Source organism: Coloeus monedula, assembly GCF_965178545.1.
Source record: "Coloeus monedula genome assembly, chromosome: 1".
Classification (NCBI taxonomy): domain Eukaryota; kingdom Metazoa; phylum Chordata; class Aves; order Passeriformes; family Corvidae; genus Coloeus; species Coloeus monedula.
The window spans coordinates 155690908-155705729 of record NC_138781.1 but is presented as its reverse complement, the minus strand read 5'-3'; the positions used below and the strand labels follow the sequence as shown (position 1 = coordinate 155705729).

General features: G+C 41.7%; 1 protein-coding gene across 4 annotated transcripts in view; it reads left to right on the top strand.

The window, feature by feature from the left end:
• Positions 1–14822, top strand: part of TRAPPC9 (trafficking protein particle complex subunit 9) — a 475415-nt gene that overhangs the window by 38953 nt on the left and 421640 nt on the right. For all 4 annotated transcript variants that reach the window (XM_082277955.1, XM_082277956.1, XM_082277957.1 and 1 more), the window contains 2 exons: positions 5628–5754; positions 10200–10345. In XM_082277955.1, the coding sequence (XP_082134081.1) occupies positions 5628–5754; positions 10200–10345 (273 nt within the window). The remainder of the gene's footprint in view (positions 1–5627; positions 5755–10199; positions 10346–14822) is intronic.

Below are 14822 nucleotides of genomic sequence, written 5' to 3'. Positions count from 1 at the left end.
AATTTACTCCACTTTGTGTAGAAGTTGGACTCCTGGTACTCCTTAACATGAAAAAATTATTACTGATTTCAGTGGTTTACATACTGGTTTTGTGTGTACAAAATATATTTTTTAGTATTGAAAGTATGCATGCAGACATCTGAAGTTCTGAGATATGGTGGAGAGCCAGACACTGAAATTTTAATGGTGTCTATGAACTCTGTCTTCAGCTATGTTGATTTTTTTAATGAGGTTTTAACAAGAAATATTTTTGTTCAAACTGGCTGGGCCTTCATGTGTACACATTTTAAATAATTATTAAAAATCTTGTAATGGAAGACTGTGATGTGTTTAGTCAGTCTCTTCCCATTCTTTTTCTCTGTGGCAGTCACTTTAGAAGCTGAAAACATTCTGCTTCTAAAAGACAGCTATTTTTATTAGTCTAAAATACTATTTTCTTCCCCCTTCCTGCAAAGTTAGCAGTAAATTGAGAACTTAGTTTTCGAAGATGAGCTATTACACAGCAAATAACTGAATCCTTTGTGTGGATGGAGTCAGTCTCTGTAATATAGTTCATGATGCTCTATTCATGAAAGGAGGTCTTAATCTCTGGGTAGCATAGAATAATTATTTTCCTGTAGTTTCTGCTCTTTTCTGTGTCAAACAGTGAATTTTATTTGTCTCTGCTGTGTTTATTTAGAGATTTATGTTGCTTGATTTCTTAAAGAAATGGGATTCATACTCTCTGCTGACTGCCAGTGCCTTTCTCCGTAAGAACAGCTTTGGAGTCTTGTGTCGGGAACACACACATTTATTGCACTAGACAATGTTGGGATGAACACCCAGGGTTCCTGTGTTGCTTTCAAAGCAGCTTGTTCAAGTACCAGATTTCTGAGCACTTTGAAGTTGTGGTTTCTTGCTCCATGTATTTTTCAGAAAAATATTAGAGGTGCTGTTTGTTACTAAAACTGTAGAAAGTGCCATCACCCAATCCCCATCAGAGTTAATGGGGTGGAAAAAGCAGGTGGTGCTGCCTGCAGATGAGAGGAGCTGCTCTGTTCTGCTGAGCTCCCACAGCCCAAGTGCTGCAGGAGTGGATTGATTGTGCAGGTCTTGCTGAGGTGCTTTGCTCACACCTCTGTCCTGGTCGAGCTTGGGAAGGGGGATGCCCTGAGTACACAAATGTGGTGCTCCCTGTCTGTCTGCATCTGCCCAAACCAGAGCTCAGGCACTACCTGAAAGGGTCTGAGGAGCTTTGCACACCCCTGCAATCTGTGATTAACTGCAGAGTAAAAAGTGTGTGGTGGTTGCTGTCCGTGAATACTCAACTTACACTGCAGCTTTTGTGAGGGTCTTAATGTAGTTTGTGGCCTTTTTGAAATTCTTTAGACAATACACTGTGTCTTGATAGTAGGGAAGCAGATACAGACTTTTTTTCTTATCTAGTTGTCAAAAGGCTCACCAAGTAATTTTCATTTTTTGTGTGTGTGTGAAGGAAATATCACAGAATAGTTTGGGTTGGGATGGACATTAAAGATATCCCTGCCATGGGCAGGGACACCTTCCCCTAGACCAGGTGGCTCCAAGTCCCATCCAACCTGGCCCTGAACACTTCCAGGGACAGGACAGCCACAGCTTCTCTGGGCAACCTGTGCCAGGGCCTCACCACCTTCAGTAACTAGTTTTTTCCTAATACCTTATCTAAACTTGCCCTCTGTCAGTCTGAATCCATTTCTCCTTGTCCTGTCACTACATGCTCTTGTAAAAAGTCTCTCTCCATCTTTCTTGTAGGCTCCCTTTAGGCACTGGAAGGCCATATCTATGTTTATGGGTGCAAAAACTACTTTTTCTCTTTTTTTTTTTCTGTCATTAGACTGACTTTTCTGTCTTGTTATATATTACTATTAATTTATTAAGGAAATGTTTGAGTCTTTCCTGAAAGAGTTGGGTCGGGACTGTTGCAGAAACGCCCCTCAGACTTCTCCTTTGTGACCATTATTCAGTGTTTTCAAGGGAGAAGGAAAAATCTCAGGCAGCACAAAGCACCCGGGCAATGAGGGCTTTTGTTAAAATGTTGATTCTGTGCCTATCACTGAGGTAAAATTGAAGTCAGAAGGTATTTAGCTATTTGTTTTCAATATTTTAGTGAGCTGCATGAGGAAATGAAGTTGTTCCAATGTGATTGGTGGGTAAGACATGAAATGTTTCCTTTTTTTATTCCACCTGGCTCTAGGTGTACTGCAAGGGACACCATGATTCGATCAACACAACTTCAACCAGTTGTTGCCAAAGGACAAATGCTGCATTTTTACTATTTGCCTTAGTGTTCAATGGGTAGTGCCTGAATCCGAGTACAGCTGTTTTAAATTTTTTCAAATATTAAAGATCTAAAATGTACAGTTAAAGCAGCTGTGTTCTCATTTTCTGTGTTATCTGTCAAGACATGAACTGCTGGTTGTGTGATACTGTTAAATCACAGTTGCTAAAGGGCTTAAAAATGTTAGTCTATAACTGACCTTCTGTCCTGTCCTGGTCTGATTTTTTAGTGGCTCCATTATTGTGAAATACTGCTCCACATGACTGTGAAATGAGGAGAAAGTTGTCTTTTTCACATTTAGTAGCTTTTAATCACTAATGGTTTCTGACTGTGCACCTGAAGCTCTCAGATTCTTGTGTTCTCATATTAGAAGAAGGTTTGAAGCAGCTTGGACACAAACCCAATGCTCGTTATGTTGTTGTGAAGTAGTTAAGCAATGAAATTCCAAGAATATGGGTGGACTTGCTAAATTTCCAGTGGTCAGAAGCAGTCAAAACCAATTTGGTATGCAATGGGGAAACTACCATGGGGTTATACTGATCAAACTGAGCAGAATGTGTTCGAGTGCCAGTGCTGACAGTGGCTTTGCTCAGCTTTATTTGGTTACAGCCATTCTGTGATCCTGGTCTTTCAGTGAGTCTGGAGAGAAACTGCAGGGAAAAAAATTGTGAACATAGTTAATCCAGATGAGAAAATAAGCTGTCACTCCTCACTCAGTAAATGAGTCTCTAATACCTACACAACAGTATCCAGTAGTGCTCCCAGCTGCAGGACAGGCTTTTAAAGCTGTTGAGGTGAATTCACAGGTCACAGGATCAAGTGGTGGTTGCCTTCCTGCTGATCTGTACAAGCATGAAGGCACCAGATGGGTAAAGACCTCCAAGAGCAGCTGGTTTTTGTCTCTTCGAAAAGGTAAGTGCTGGGGGTAACAGCCACAGAAATCTCCTAATTGTGGGTCAGGAAGGCGGTTGAGGAGTTCAATGCATCCTCCCAGGAGATTCTATCAGAACACAATGACAGGCAGCCAGAAGCTGTGAGAATTCAGAGCTGCAATTGTTGTAGCAGGTTTTTGGCAACCATTAGGCCACACAGATCAGGGAGCTGAGGTGCTCCTCGAGGGAGAAGGCTCCAGTGTTTGCTTTCAGAACTGGCTCTCGGGCAGGATCAGGCAGCTCTTTTGCATCGTGAATACTTCTCATTGTGTCCTGCTGATGTGGATTCCTTCAGCATCTTGGCTGAGATGTGGTGCTAAGAAAAGCAACAGAACTGCTGGCCTGGCAGCCAGTGTTTAAAGCTGTGCTTCACACCACATCAACATGGAAAAATGGTTTGGTTTAGCTTTGTCTTCCCAGAAAGTATATGGAGCTGCTACCATGAAATCACCGCACGACTCAAAAATCTGTAAACAAATTCTTTTTACAAATGGCAGCCTGCTTTCTTTGAGCATGTTTCACACTAGGGAATGAGCCAGTGCTCTGGAATGACAGACCTTCGGTTTCAAGCACAATTAAGCACATTCTGTAGTGTTACCTTCATCATGTCTGGTAGCTTTGAAGATTTCCATCTCGCTGGAATCTGCTTGCACTATGTGCCCTTGCTCCTAATATGGCAAATAACCTGAAATTTTGATGGTAATACTCAGCCTTGAACCATGACAACTCCTGACTGTGCTGTGCTGCTCTGAGTGTATGTGGATGTCTAATTAATGTGGTTTTGGGAACATTTCCTACAGGCAATTAAAATGTGGGGAATGGCTCAAGAGACTGTTCAGTGAAACACAGATACAAACAAGGCAATTTGTCAGTTATGTGGCATTAATTCCATAGTGAAGGGGATTATAATCAATGTTTATTTGCTTTGAAGGAGTGTGTACTTGTGGCTGTAGAACTCACAGACCAAGCTGGATTGATGTGGGCAGTACAAGCATTGCTGGATGTTTGCGCTTTTCAAGGGCCAAGATGGTGTTTTAGACAGGTTTTGGTATTTTTGGCATGGTTTACAGGATGTTTCTTTCACATTTTTCTCACTTCTCCCTCTCACAGCTGCTATGCAGCATTTTTTACCCTTTCTTAAATATGTTCTCAAAGAGGTGCCACCAGCATAACCGATTGGCCCAGCTTTGGGCAGCAGCAGATTTGTTTTGGAGTTGACTGGAATGGGCTCTATCATGGAGATACCCTGGTGTCTTCTCCCAAAGGCCACCTCTTGCTACCAAAAGCTTGCTGCATTACCCAGTACACCTGTCTTAAGCAGTTTTTTTGGTACTACTAGTGATAACTACTTGTTATCACCCTCCCCTTTCCTATTTAGTTTTATCATTGAGTATTTTGATCTTTTAAGTATTTCCTAGAAACAGTTTAGATATTGAATAATTATTTTTATTGGTAGCACATATGTGGAACAGCCTGGTTTAGTGGAAGGTGTCTGTGCCCATGGCAGAGGGGGGTGGTTGGGGTTCAAGGTGCCTTCCAACATTCTGTGAATGTTCATTTTAAAATAATACAGGTCTTTTCAGCTGCCTCATTCTTCCTTCTAAACAAACACTCTCAGGCTTTTGTCTGTTTGCAGACTCCCATTTAATCAGAGAAAGAGGTAATCATAGAATCATAGAAAGGTTTGGGTTGGAAAGGACCATAAAGATCAAGTATCAAGTATAATTTTGTGCTGAGGCTGTGTATTTCCAAATAGACTTTTTTTTTTTTTCTGGAGACACAGATACATTGTTGAAAATAATTGCTGGATAAAGCTAATAAGCAGTCATTGCACATTCTTGAAGATAACCCCAATGATATATATTTATTTAAATGTTCTTATACTTTTAAGCAAAACCAAAGAAAACCTTTCTTACCAGTTGTGATAATTTAATAGCATAACACAGTACAATTATTTTGAGGATTAGATGGTTTTCACACAAGTTAACATCGAATGTAATTTGTTTCTCTTCATTGCCTTTGATATTATTTCATCTAATGTTTCAGAGCAGGGCCTGTTCCCATAGAATGCTACTATTAATAATATGTGTGAGGCTGATTGCTTTGTTTGTATATGAAGGTTTAATAGATGAAATTGTAGAAACTTGTACTTTGACAGTAAAAAACCTAACCAAAAGTAAGTATAGACTGGCACTTGAAAAATACTGAGAAATCTACCAAACTCTTTTCCTTAAGGTCACTTAATTATATTTGATCCATCTGTTGAGGTTGAGCTTAACTCCAAGTCCTGAATGCAGAAATTAGTTGGCATGCCATTAGAGTTATTTTGTACAAAAAAAGGCTATAACCTCATCATAATTAAATGTGAGCTTGAAATAATTTTAAATTTTATTTTCTAGAAAAGAAAGATGTCACGCAGAGCTTGGAAAGCTACACGGCAAAATGCCCTGGGACAATGGAAGTCATCACTCTTCCAGATGGTTTGAAGCTACCTCCTGTTCCCTTCACCAAATTGCCTATCGTGAAGTAAGACCAAAACACAATCTTTGACTTCTTCACAGTACCTGTCAAATTTTAAAGGATACTGAAAGGATGCAGTCATCTCACTTTATGCATGTTGATCACAGGAACATGAAAAAATCTCAAAATGTCAAATTGTTTTGAGAAGCTCTTGAGCAAAAATAGAGCCTTTGACCAGAAAATACTTCATGGCCTTTAGTTTCAGAAAGAGATAAGTTTTGTTTTTTGAAGAACTGTCCTTCAACGGTGTCTTGGTTTGAAAGACAGGTGTCTGCTAAGGAAGGCAGGAGCCTCCCTTGGAATGGCAGATGTGACCCCCTTTCCCTCCAAGTAATTATAATTTTGAAATCAAGGGGCTTTTAGGCAAAGATATGGGAAATAGGAATAACAGTTTTTTACTATTAATATATAACCAGTCAAACAAAACAACAACAACTATGGCAGTACCAGCAAACAATCCCAAACCCAGTCCCAGCCTTCTCGGCTGTCGGGCCCTTTCCCCTCGGGTGCAGTTCCGCTCGCAGCCGGCAGGGGCGCTGGGTGCTCCCGGCTGGGCAGGGCAGGTGCGATGGTTCCCCCGCGGCTGCAGGGGGCGCTCCGGAGCGAGCTCGGGGAGCACGCGGGCAATGGCGGCCTGGGATCCCGGGAAGGGATGGAACAAAGGCCTCACAAACCCCTGGGCAGCCGATCCCGGTGTCCGGCCGGACCCTGGGGAACAGCAGGCTGGAACGGCAGGCTGGAGCGGCAGGGACGGATCCCAGAGGACAGATGAGATGTATCCAAACGGGGAACCGCCCCGGAGGTCAGGCAGGCAGGGCAAGCACGGCTACAGCGTAGCAAAGGCTTGGAACAGCAGCAGCGGGGCAGGGTGGCCACAGCCCAGCCTCCAGCAGGGCAGGGAAAACAGCTTTGGGATCCCGGGGTTTTTCTCCAGCAGAAGGAAAAGCAGCTGAAGAAAGCAGCCTCTCTCTCTGTCCAAGCACCGGGGACCGACTGCCCGCACACCCAGGTGAAACGAAAGAGTAGCCAGATGCACCCCACTTCAGTGGCTAGCTCTTTGTTTTTCTTAAGTACCCAGCCATTTGTCCCCCTAGCAACACTTATGGGGAAAATTCCTTTAACAGAAAAAAAAAAAACAACCAGGAGAGCTCCTAAAACCCCAACAAACAGTTTCTTAGTCAATTGAAGTAAAGTATTTTGCTGAGATTTTAGTTGGATACTTGATCACTTCAGTACTGAGGATCCATGAGTTGGATGCGATCTCCATCCATGGAGCTTGGAACTCACCTGGAACTGATGCTTTTTGTTACTCTCCCTTTCCAGATGCTGCATTTTCGAGCTGGCACCTTCACTGACCTATTCTAAATCTCAGTTTCTTTCTGTGCCCAGGCACATCATACAGTCAGGCTAATGAATTATAACTTGTTTAGGTTAAAGCCTGGCATGAAGCATTAGAGAGAGTCAGAGAGAAAGCAGCCACTGGGCATCAATAATAGAAGACTGAAAGAAAATCTTTCCTTTTTGAAGGAAAGATAATGCTATTCAGAAAAGAAGATGCTGAACTGTGAAGAAAATTCAAGTCTGGAAGATGAGGCAAATGCTGATTGAATCCTTTTTTATAGGAGCCATGCATTTAGAATAATGGAATCAGAGAACCATGGAATAGTTAAAATTGGAGAAGACCTTTAAGGTGATCAAGTCCAACCATCAACCCAGTATCACCACCATGTTCACCATTAAACCATGTCTTCAAATGCCACATCCACACATTTTTTCAACGCTTCCAGGGATGGTAACTCTTATCACCTCCCTGGGCAGCCCCTTCCAATGCCTGACAACCCTTTCCATGAAGAAAATTCTTCTAATATTGAATTTAAACCTCCCTTGGTGCAATTTGAGGCCATTTCCTCTTACCCTGTCACTTTTTACCTGGGAGAAGAAATTGGAAGAAGAGCCCAGGCAAAACTGTGTCAAGAGATTCCCATGACTTCAGTGGGAGAGACTTTGTGTCATTTAAAATGTTTTGTATGCTGAGAGAAGGGGACAAACACATTCACTTGCATTAGCAACTTGTCTTGACCTGGCTAGTCTTAGAATGTTGGGAGTACTTGCTTCTGTTTTGCCATGGGGAGGGCAACCCAGCATCAACTTATTTAACATTTAAGAATTGCTGCTCCTCTCCTTCTCGTCTTTTAAAAGTTCTATAAATCCACAGCGATAAAAATTCATAGTCCAATAAAATTGTGTTTAGATATAAAGCCTCTGGTTACATCTACCCAGCAGATCTGGTGTTGTAGAGCTCTCCAGCCCATTGGGAACCAGCTGTGCTGCAGGACTGCAGAGCTCTCTCAGCTAAATTATGCTAATTTTTGTGACATCAATTATAAATGTGTGGAAATGTCATTTTGATCAATGTTGAATAACTTCAGCTTATGATTCAATCCATGCTAGAGCTCTCTAGAAACACACATTTACTGATGGGGATGACTTCTATTTACTGCTGGCATTTCATGGTCTACAAGTTTTAATCCATTTCATGTGGGGTGCTTATTTTGCATGTGGATTTCTTAATCAAAATACTGTCAGACATGGAAATGCCGCAGTGAAATAGGATCGCAGTGGCACTGTTACCTTTTCTCCCCAGTACTTCAAAAGCAATAGACGAGATTTGGCATGGCAAAACCTTTGTATTCTGTTACTCATGTTCATTATGAAATCATCTTCTAGTATTTTCTCAGATAACAAATGCATTATTCCCAGTTTTATAATTTACCTGTGTTAAAGGTAAATGTCTTACTAATATACTTAAAAGCAGAAAATTTTCTTCCTTTTCACCACTGCTGCTTTTAGTTGTCCTTACATACTTTTCTTACTACTTCGAATTTACTCAGTGACAGTTTTTCCCTTCCCTCTGTTTACTTAGTATAGTGAGGTCTCTTAAAAAAATATATTTTCCTTTCCCCTCTAAGTAAGGTTGTTTTTAATTAACATTTTCCAAATACAAGATTTTGATCTTCTCGGTAGCTAGTGAAATTAGTTAGTAATTCTTAATTGTCCCTCATTTGCATTCAGTGGTGTCAGGCCAGGGGACATGACTGAAGCTTTTCACACAAAGGAATTAAAAAATCCGCCATGTTCTATGTCTGACCTGTGAGGGTACAGCTCTCTGATATGTGGTTGAAGAACTTTCCTTCCACTGTCATGCATTCAGGTAAAGCAGGTTATCCACCAGTATTTATATAGTAACTATGAAGGAGCCAAAGCACTTTTCTCTGTATATAAAATACAATTCCTTTTTGTTACCTCTTTATCAAATTCAATGTTTCTTTCCTCAAATAAGTATAATTCACATTTTTGCTTTAAGTTGCATTCTAATTTGTCAAAAAATTCTATCAGAAGAAGTTTTAAATTATGAAATATCAGAGGTCTCTTACAATTTCTTTCTTATTCCTCAAGTTCATTGCCTGTGATTTTGCATATGATCTCGATGCTGACACTAAGTATCACCAACACATAATATATGGATGTGATTTATTTCTTGTTCCAAACTACTTTTAGTGTTATTTAGTAATTTCTTATCAGGTGTTTTGTTTCACAGAGAGAACTTGTCTCTGTAGTGCTACTCTTACAGCTTCATTATTTTTCAGGAGAAACATATTATCTTGGTTTCTTGTGTGCCTACTTTCTCTTAGTGTGATATTTATATATGTTTTTTATTGTGCTGAGTTCCTGATTTGAAGTAATTAGGTGTCCTACAGGTTTTTATAATGCTGCAGATTTTACTGAATATTCACCAATTTATTGCTTGTTCATCTGCCCAAAATTCCATCTTTAATTTCCCCTCAGCATTGGAAGAGCAGTGATTTCCTTGCATGGCATTGTAGGGAATTGAGTCTAACAGGGATGTAATCTAATAAATAATTTGTTTTCTGTCTATTTGTAATTGCTTTCTGGTTGTTTAACAAACCTACTCAAATTTCTGGGATATTTCCTTCCTTCCTTCCAGTAGCAACTCTGCATTTTCACTGTATTGAAATCAGCTTTATTCACTGTGGAGAAGCTTCTTTATTTGTGTTATGTTGTCCAGTGAAATTTTGTCTGGATTCTAGTTTGGATTTAAGTTAAATATTCAGCTGCTTTCTGCACTGGAGTTGTGGTTCAGACTGCACTCAAAAATTAATAGCTGGATTTCAGAACACTGTTCTGGCTAATTTTGGTTTTGTTGGTTTCTACAGAAGATTTTTGCCTTTGTTTCCTGAGAGCTTTCTGAATCTGCAGTTTCCTTGGGTTGGTGTTACTTCCTTTTGTATTGTAGATGTTTGCTTCAAGTGTTCCATTTCAGGTATTTTATTCTCAGGCTGGCATTTCATATTTGTCAGTTCATTTTTAACAGAGTCACCTGTTATAAAATAGAATAAATGAAATAATTAGAAATTATTTTTACTCAACAGATCTGTGAAGCTCTTGAACCTCCCAACCAGTCTCCGACCTCACAAAGTGAAAAGTTTACTTGGTCAGAATGTATCAACCAAAAGCCCCTTCATATATTCTCCAATTATTGCACACAGTCGTGGGGAAGAACGAAATAAAAAAATAGGTAAGAACAATTTGCAGTATTTTCTGTTATTTTGTTAAACGAGAGAATCTTCTGTGGTCAAGGAAAGCAAATCTGAACATTGTTGTCTTTTATTTGACATAACCAGTTCTTTAGCCTCAAGTGCTGAAGGAACAAATCTTTTTTCTCTGGGGCACAGTTTCATATTCAAAACAGGAATAAAGTCTCATAGATGATAACACTGATTTTTGAGAAGAGATAAACTAGTTTTATTTCCTTCTCAAACAAAAGAGAATTCAGGGAAAACTTAGTTCTGACATGCTCTGCTTGGCAGCCACCACAGTTTCAGCGCCCTGAGCAAAATGCACTGTCATGGTTTTTCCTTTTCCTATTCTGATTTAACATAAACTCAGAATGCTGAACTGTCTGATTAGTCCCTTTTACTTAAGGACAGTTCAGACAAGAAAAAGTTTATAAACCCTGTTAGGAATATTAGTAATTTTCTTTTAATGAAGATTATAAAGCTTTTCAGTGTAATAATCATGCCATTGAAAAAGATTAGAGGTTTGTTGAAATCCTGGATTAAGTTACAAATATTGGTAGTTCTTTCTGTGGCTTCTGTGTATATCACGTGCGTGGTAATTTTTACCACAGGCATTAATGTCAGCACAGAAAAGATTCGCGTGACCGTGGAACAGGACTGATCATAAAAACTTCAGAAATTTGCAGCATGTTTTATCTTAACTTGGCTCCTTGTTCATCTGGACTTTGCCTGGCCTGCAGGGCCAGTTCTCAGAGAATCTCTGTGTGGTTTCCTCATTCCAACATATATGGGCTATGCCCCTGCTGAGGACCCTCATTATGCTTAAGGTGATATCCCTCACCCTGGGAGGAAAATAGGCATGTTTTTTAGTTGGGTTTGTGGTGGTGCGTATTTTCAGTAAATAGCTGAAACAGGAACAGTTGGGATATGCAGAGGCAGGGATCATTATCTGGCAGTTTGCATGGACTTGGCTCAGTGTGACTTTGCTGCAGCACTACTTCAGTTTCAAAAGAGAAAGGATAAATTTAAAAAATGTACACATAGGGGAACATCTTAAAGTGCTCTCTTGATTTCTCTTAATAATTTATTGGAAGTTTGATCACTATTAAATTTTCAACATTTAATCTCTTAGCTATACTGTATCATGGTTTTTTTCATTTAAATTAAGCCTTATTCCTAGTTTTGTCACACAGTTGTATAATGCAGTATTTTCATTCCTTGATGGATACAAAAGGAACCTGCATTTTTGAACTGGTTAGGATCTGTTTCGGTGCTTTGTGTACTGTAGGAGATTTACATTTTTACAGTGAACTTTCTTCTTCTAGGTTTTTATTTAGCCTAAGGAGATGTCTGACTATTTCTGATCCTGTACAGCATTTGTCTTTTGAAGTATATACACATTGCAGTCACTGCTAAAAGCCTCTAATGTTTTAAAGTTCAGCGAACAAAAGAAAATAGAAAATAAAAGCAGATACTTCCTTTGAAAGAAGCTGAGGAATTACTAACTTCAAAATTAATGAGAGTATTTTAGTGGCATGTATTTAACATTAATTAAAAACAACAATAACGAACTGTTTTTCTTACATGGAGATACTACTCCATATTTTGGTTAAATTATTGTTTTACAGCAAAGCAAATCAAGCACTGACAAACCAAAGGGAAACAAAACCCATTTAGAAAGTCTTGAAATGTTTTCAGCTTTCAACTTGATAAGCTTTTCTGATTGGAAACAATAACAGGGATAATTATATTCTAGTTAAATTGCTTTAATAGCATGCTAGTTGTGAAAAATAAACCTACTGATTTTTGACATGAAGTGTTTTGTTGGTTTTGAGTGCTGATAGTCTAAAGCAGAAGGAATATATAATACAGTTCTGTTAGTAAATCCAGCAACTCTGTCATACCTGTATTAGCTGATACAAATATAGCTCATTTTACCTTTTCTTTCAAAACCTTTTCCCCCAAGGAAACAATTCTGTAGCACTGCCCTGGCACATTTTTCACAGGGGATTTCAATCTCATCTCAAAAACCTGTATCGATTCAGACTCCATCATGTCCCTGGGGAGGTTGTTCCACTGAATCACTGTTCTTACTGAAACAAAAAAAAAAATTAATAAGAAAATAAAACCTGTTTCAGTGCAACTGGTGTCTGTTACCCTTGATCTTCTTCCAGTGACTCCTTGTGAGGAAAGAGCTTCTGTCCTCTTTGTTGCAGCCCTTTAAGTACTGGAATATTGTGATGATATTGGCCCTGAGCCTTCTCTTCACCCCAGAGAAGAGATCTCACTCCTTTATTCTTTCCTTATCACTTGGGTTCCCCTGTCCTTTGATCACCTTTGTGGTGCTACTTGGGATCCTCTCCAGTCTGTGTCTTTCCCAACTGTGGGGATGTCGTGGTTTGACACTGGCCCCATGCCAGGCACCCAGGAGAGCCACTTGCTCACCCTCCCCTGCCACAGCTGGGCAGAGGAGAGAAAGAAAAAAAAAATTTATGAACACTTCATGAGTTGAGATAAGGACCTGGAGAAACACTTCAAGGGCAGAACAGGCTTAACTTAAAGTTACATAGTGAATTTATTACTAACAGAATCCGAGGAGGATAATGAGAAGTAAAATAAGACCTTAAAAATACCTATTCCCCCCAGCCCCTCCCTCCTTCCCACAGATAGCTCAGGGAGACAGGGCACGGGGGTCTGGTCAGTTCATCACCGAGATTTCCTTCCACTGCTCCGGGAGAGGAGTCTTACCCTGTGAGGCTGTGGGGTCCCTCCCACGGGAGACAGTTCTCTGTGAACTTCCCCGGCGTGGGTCCACTCTCAGGAGCAGCAGCCCCACCACCCCTGCTGCAGCCTGAGCCCCTCCCACGGGCACACAGCCCTCTCAAAACTGCTGTGCCGTGGCTCTCTCCTTCCACGGGGTGCAGTGCTCCAAGGACAGGCTGCTCCAGCCTGGGAGCAGGGCCCTCTCTCTCCACCGGGTCTCCCACTGGATCACAGCCTCCTCCAGGCATCCACCCGCTCTGGCACAGATACCTCCCCCACGGGCTGCGGGTGGATCTCTGCATCCCCCGTGGATCCCCAGGGGCTGTGGGTGGATCTCTGCATCCCCCATGGACCCAGGGGCTGCAGGGGCACAGCTGCTTCACCATGGGCTGCACCACGGCCTGCAGAGGCACCTCGGCTCCGGCGCCTGGAGCACCTCCTGCCCCTCCTTCTCCGCTGACCTTGGTGTCACCGGGTTGTTTTCCCTCACATGTTCTCACCTCCTCCTCTTCTCTGACTAGAAGCAAAAACTCCCTGACTTTGTTTGGATTTTCTTCTTAAATATGTCATCACAGAGGTGTTATCAGCCTCTCTCATTGGCCCCATTGTCGCCAGCGGCATGTCCACCTTTCAGAGCCATCAGAGATTGGCTCTGCTGGACATGGTGGAAACTTCCAGGAGGTTCTCGCAAGAGCCACCTCTATGGCCCTCCTGCTACCAAAAGCCAGGCTGAGCAAAACCAATAGAGGGGACCAGAACTGGACACTGTGCCTGACAAGCACAGGTTATAGTAGAATGATCACCTCTCTGTCTCTGCAGGGGAGAAGCAGATGGACTCAGAACCCACAGGGTGATGAGCTGAGGGACTGTTAGTCAGGGGTCTGTTACAGGTGAAGGATGGAACCAGGTTACTGCACGTATCAGGAGGAAGGTTCCTTCCCCTCCTCAGAATTTTACAGGTAGGACTGGCACCTTCTACAACAGGGGTGAGGCTCTGGAATGAGAAGGCCAAACAACTGATGAGGTGGGTGAAAGTCCTTCTGGGACAGAGGGGCCTCCTAAAGCAACACCACCTGGAGCCTGCATCAGAACCTCCTCTGTTAACAGAGAAGGGTGGTTCTAACAGGAGATTCCCTCCCTTCTAAGGGGAGCGGAGGGCCCCATGTGCAGACCAGACCCAACTCACAGGGAAGTCTGCTGTCTCCCAGGGGCTCAGGTAAGGGACATTACTGGAAAATTCCAGTCTAGAAAGACACTCTGATGACTGTCTCGTGTTGGTTGTTCAGACTGGCAGCAACAAAACAACAAAGAGAAGTCTGAGGCCAATCAAAAGGGACTTCAAGGCCCTTGGACAGTTCATGGAGGGATCAGGAGCACAGGGAGTGATTTCCTTGATCCTTCCAGTAGCATGGAATAATATTGATAGGAACAGGCAGCTCCGTTAGGTTGATGCATGGCTCCGAGGTTGGTGTCAATGGAAAAAATGTGGGGTTTTTTGACCATGGGATGATCTATAAGCACCTGGCCTGCTGTTACCTGACAAGATGAGTCTTTCTCAGATGGGAAAAAGAGTTCTAGCACAGGAGCTAGTAGCACTCATTGACAGAGCTTTGAACTAGCTTGGAAGGGGGAAGGGGACAAAACCAAGCTCTCCAGTGATGAGCGATGGGATTTTGTGCCAAAACTTGAGGATCCTAAAGGGATCCTTCAGTC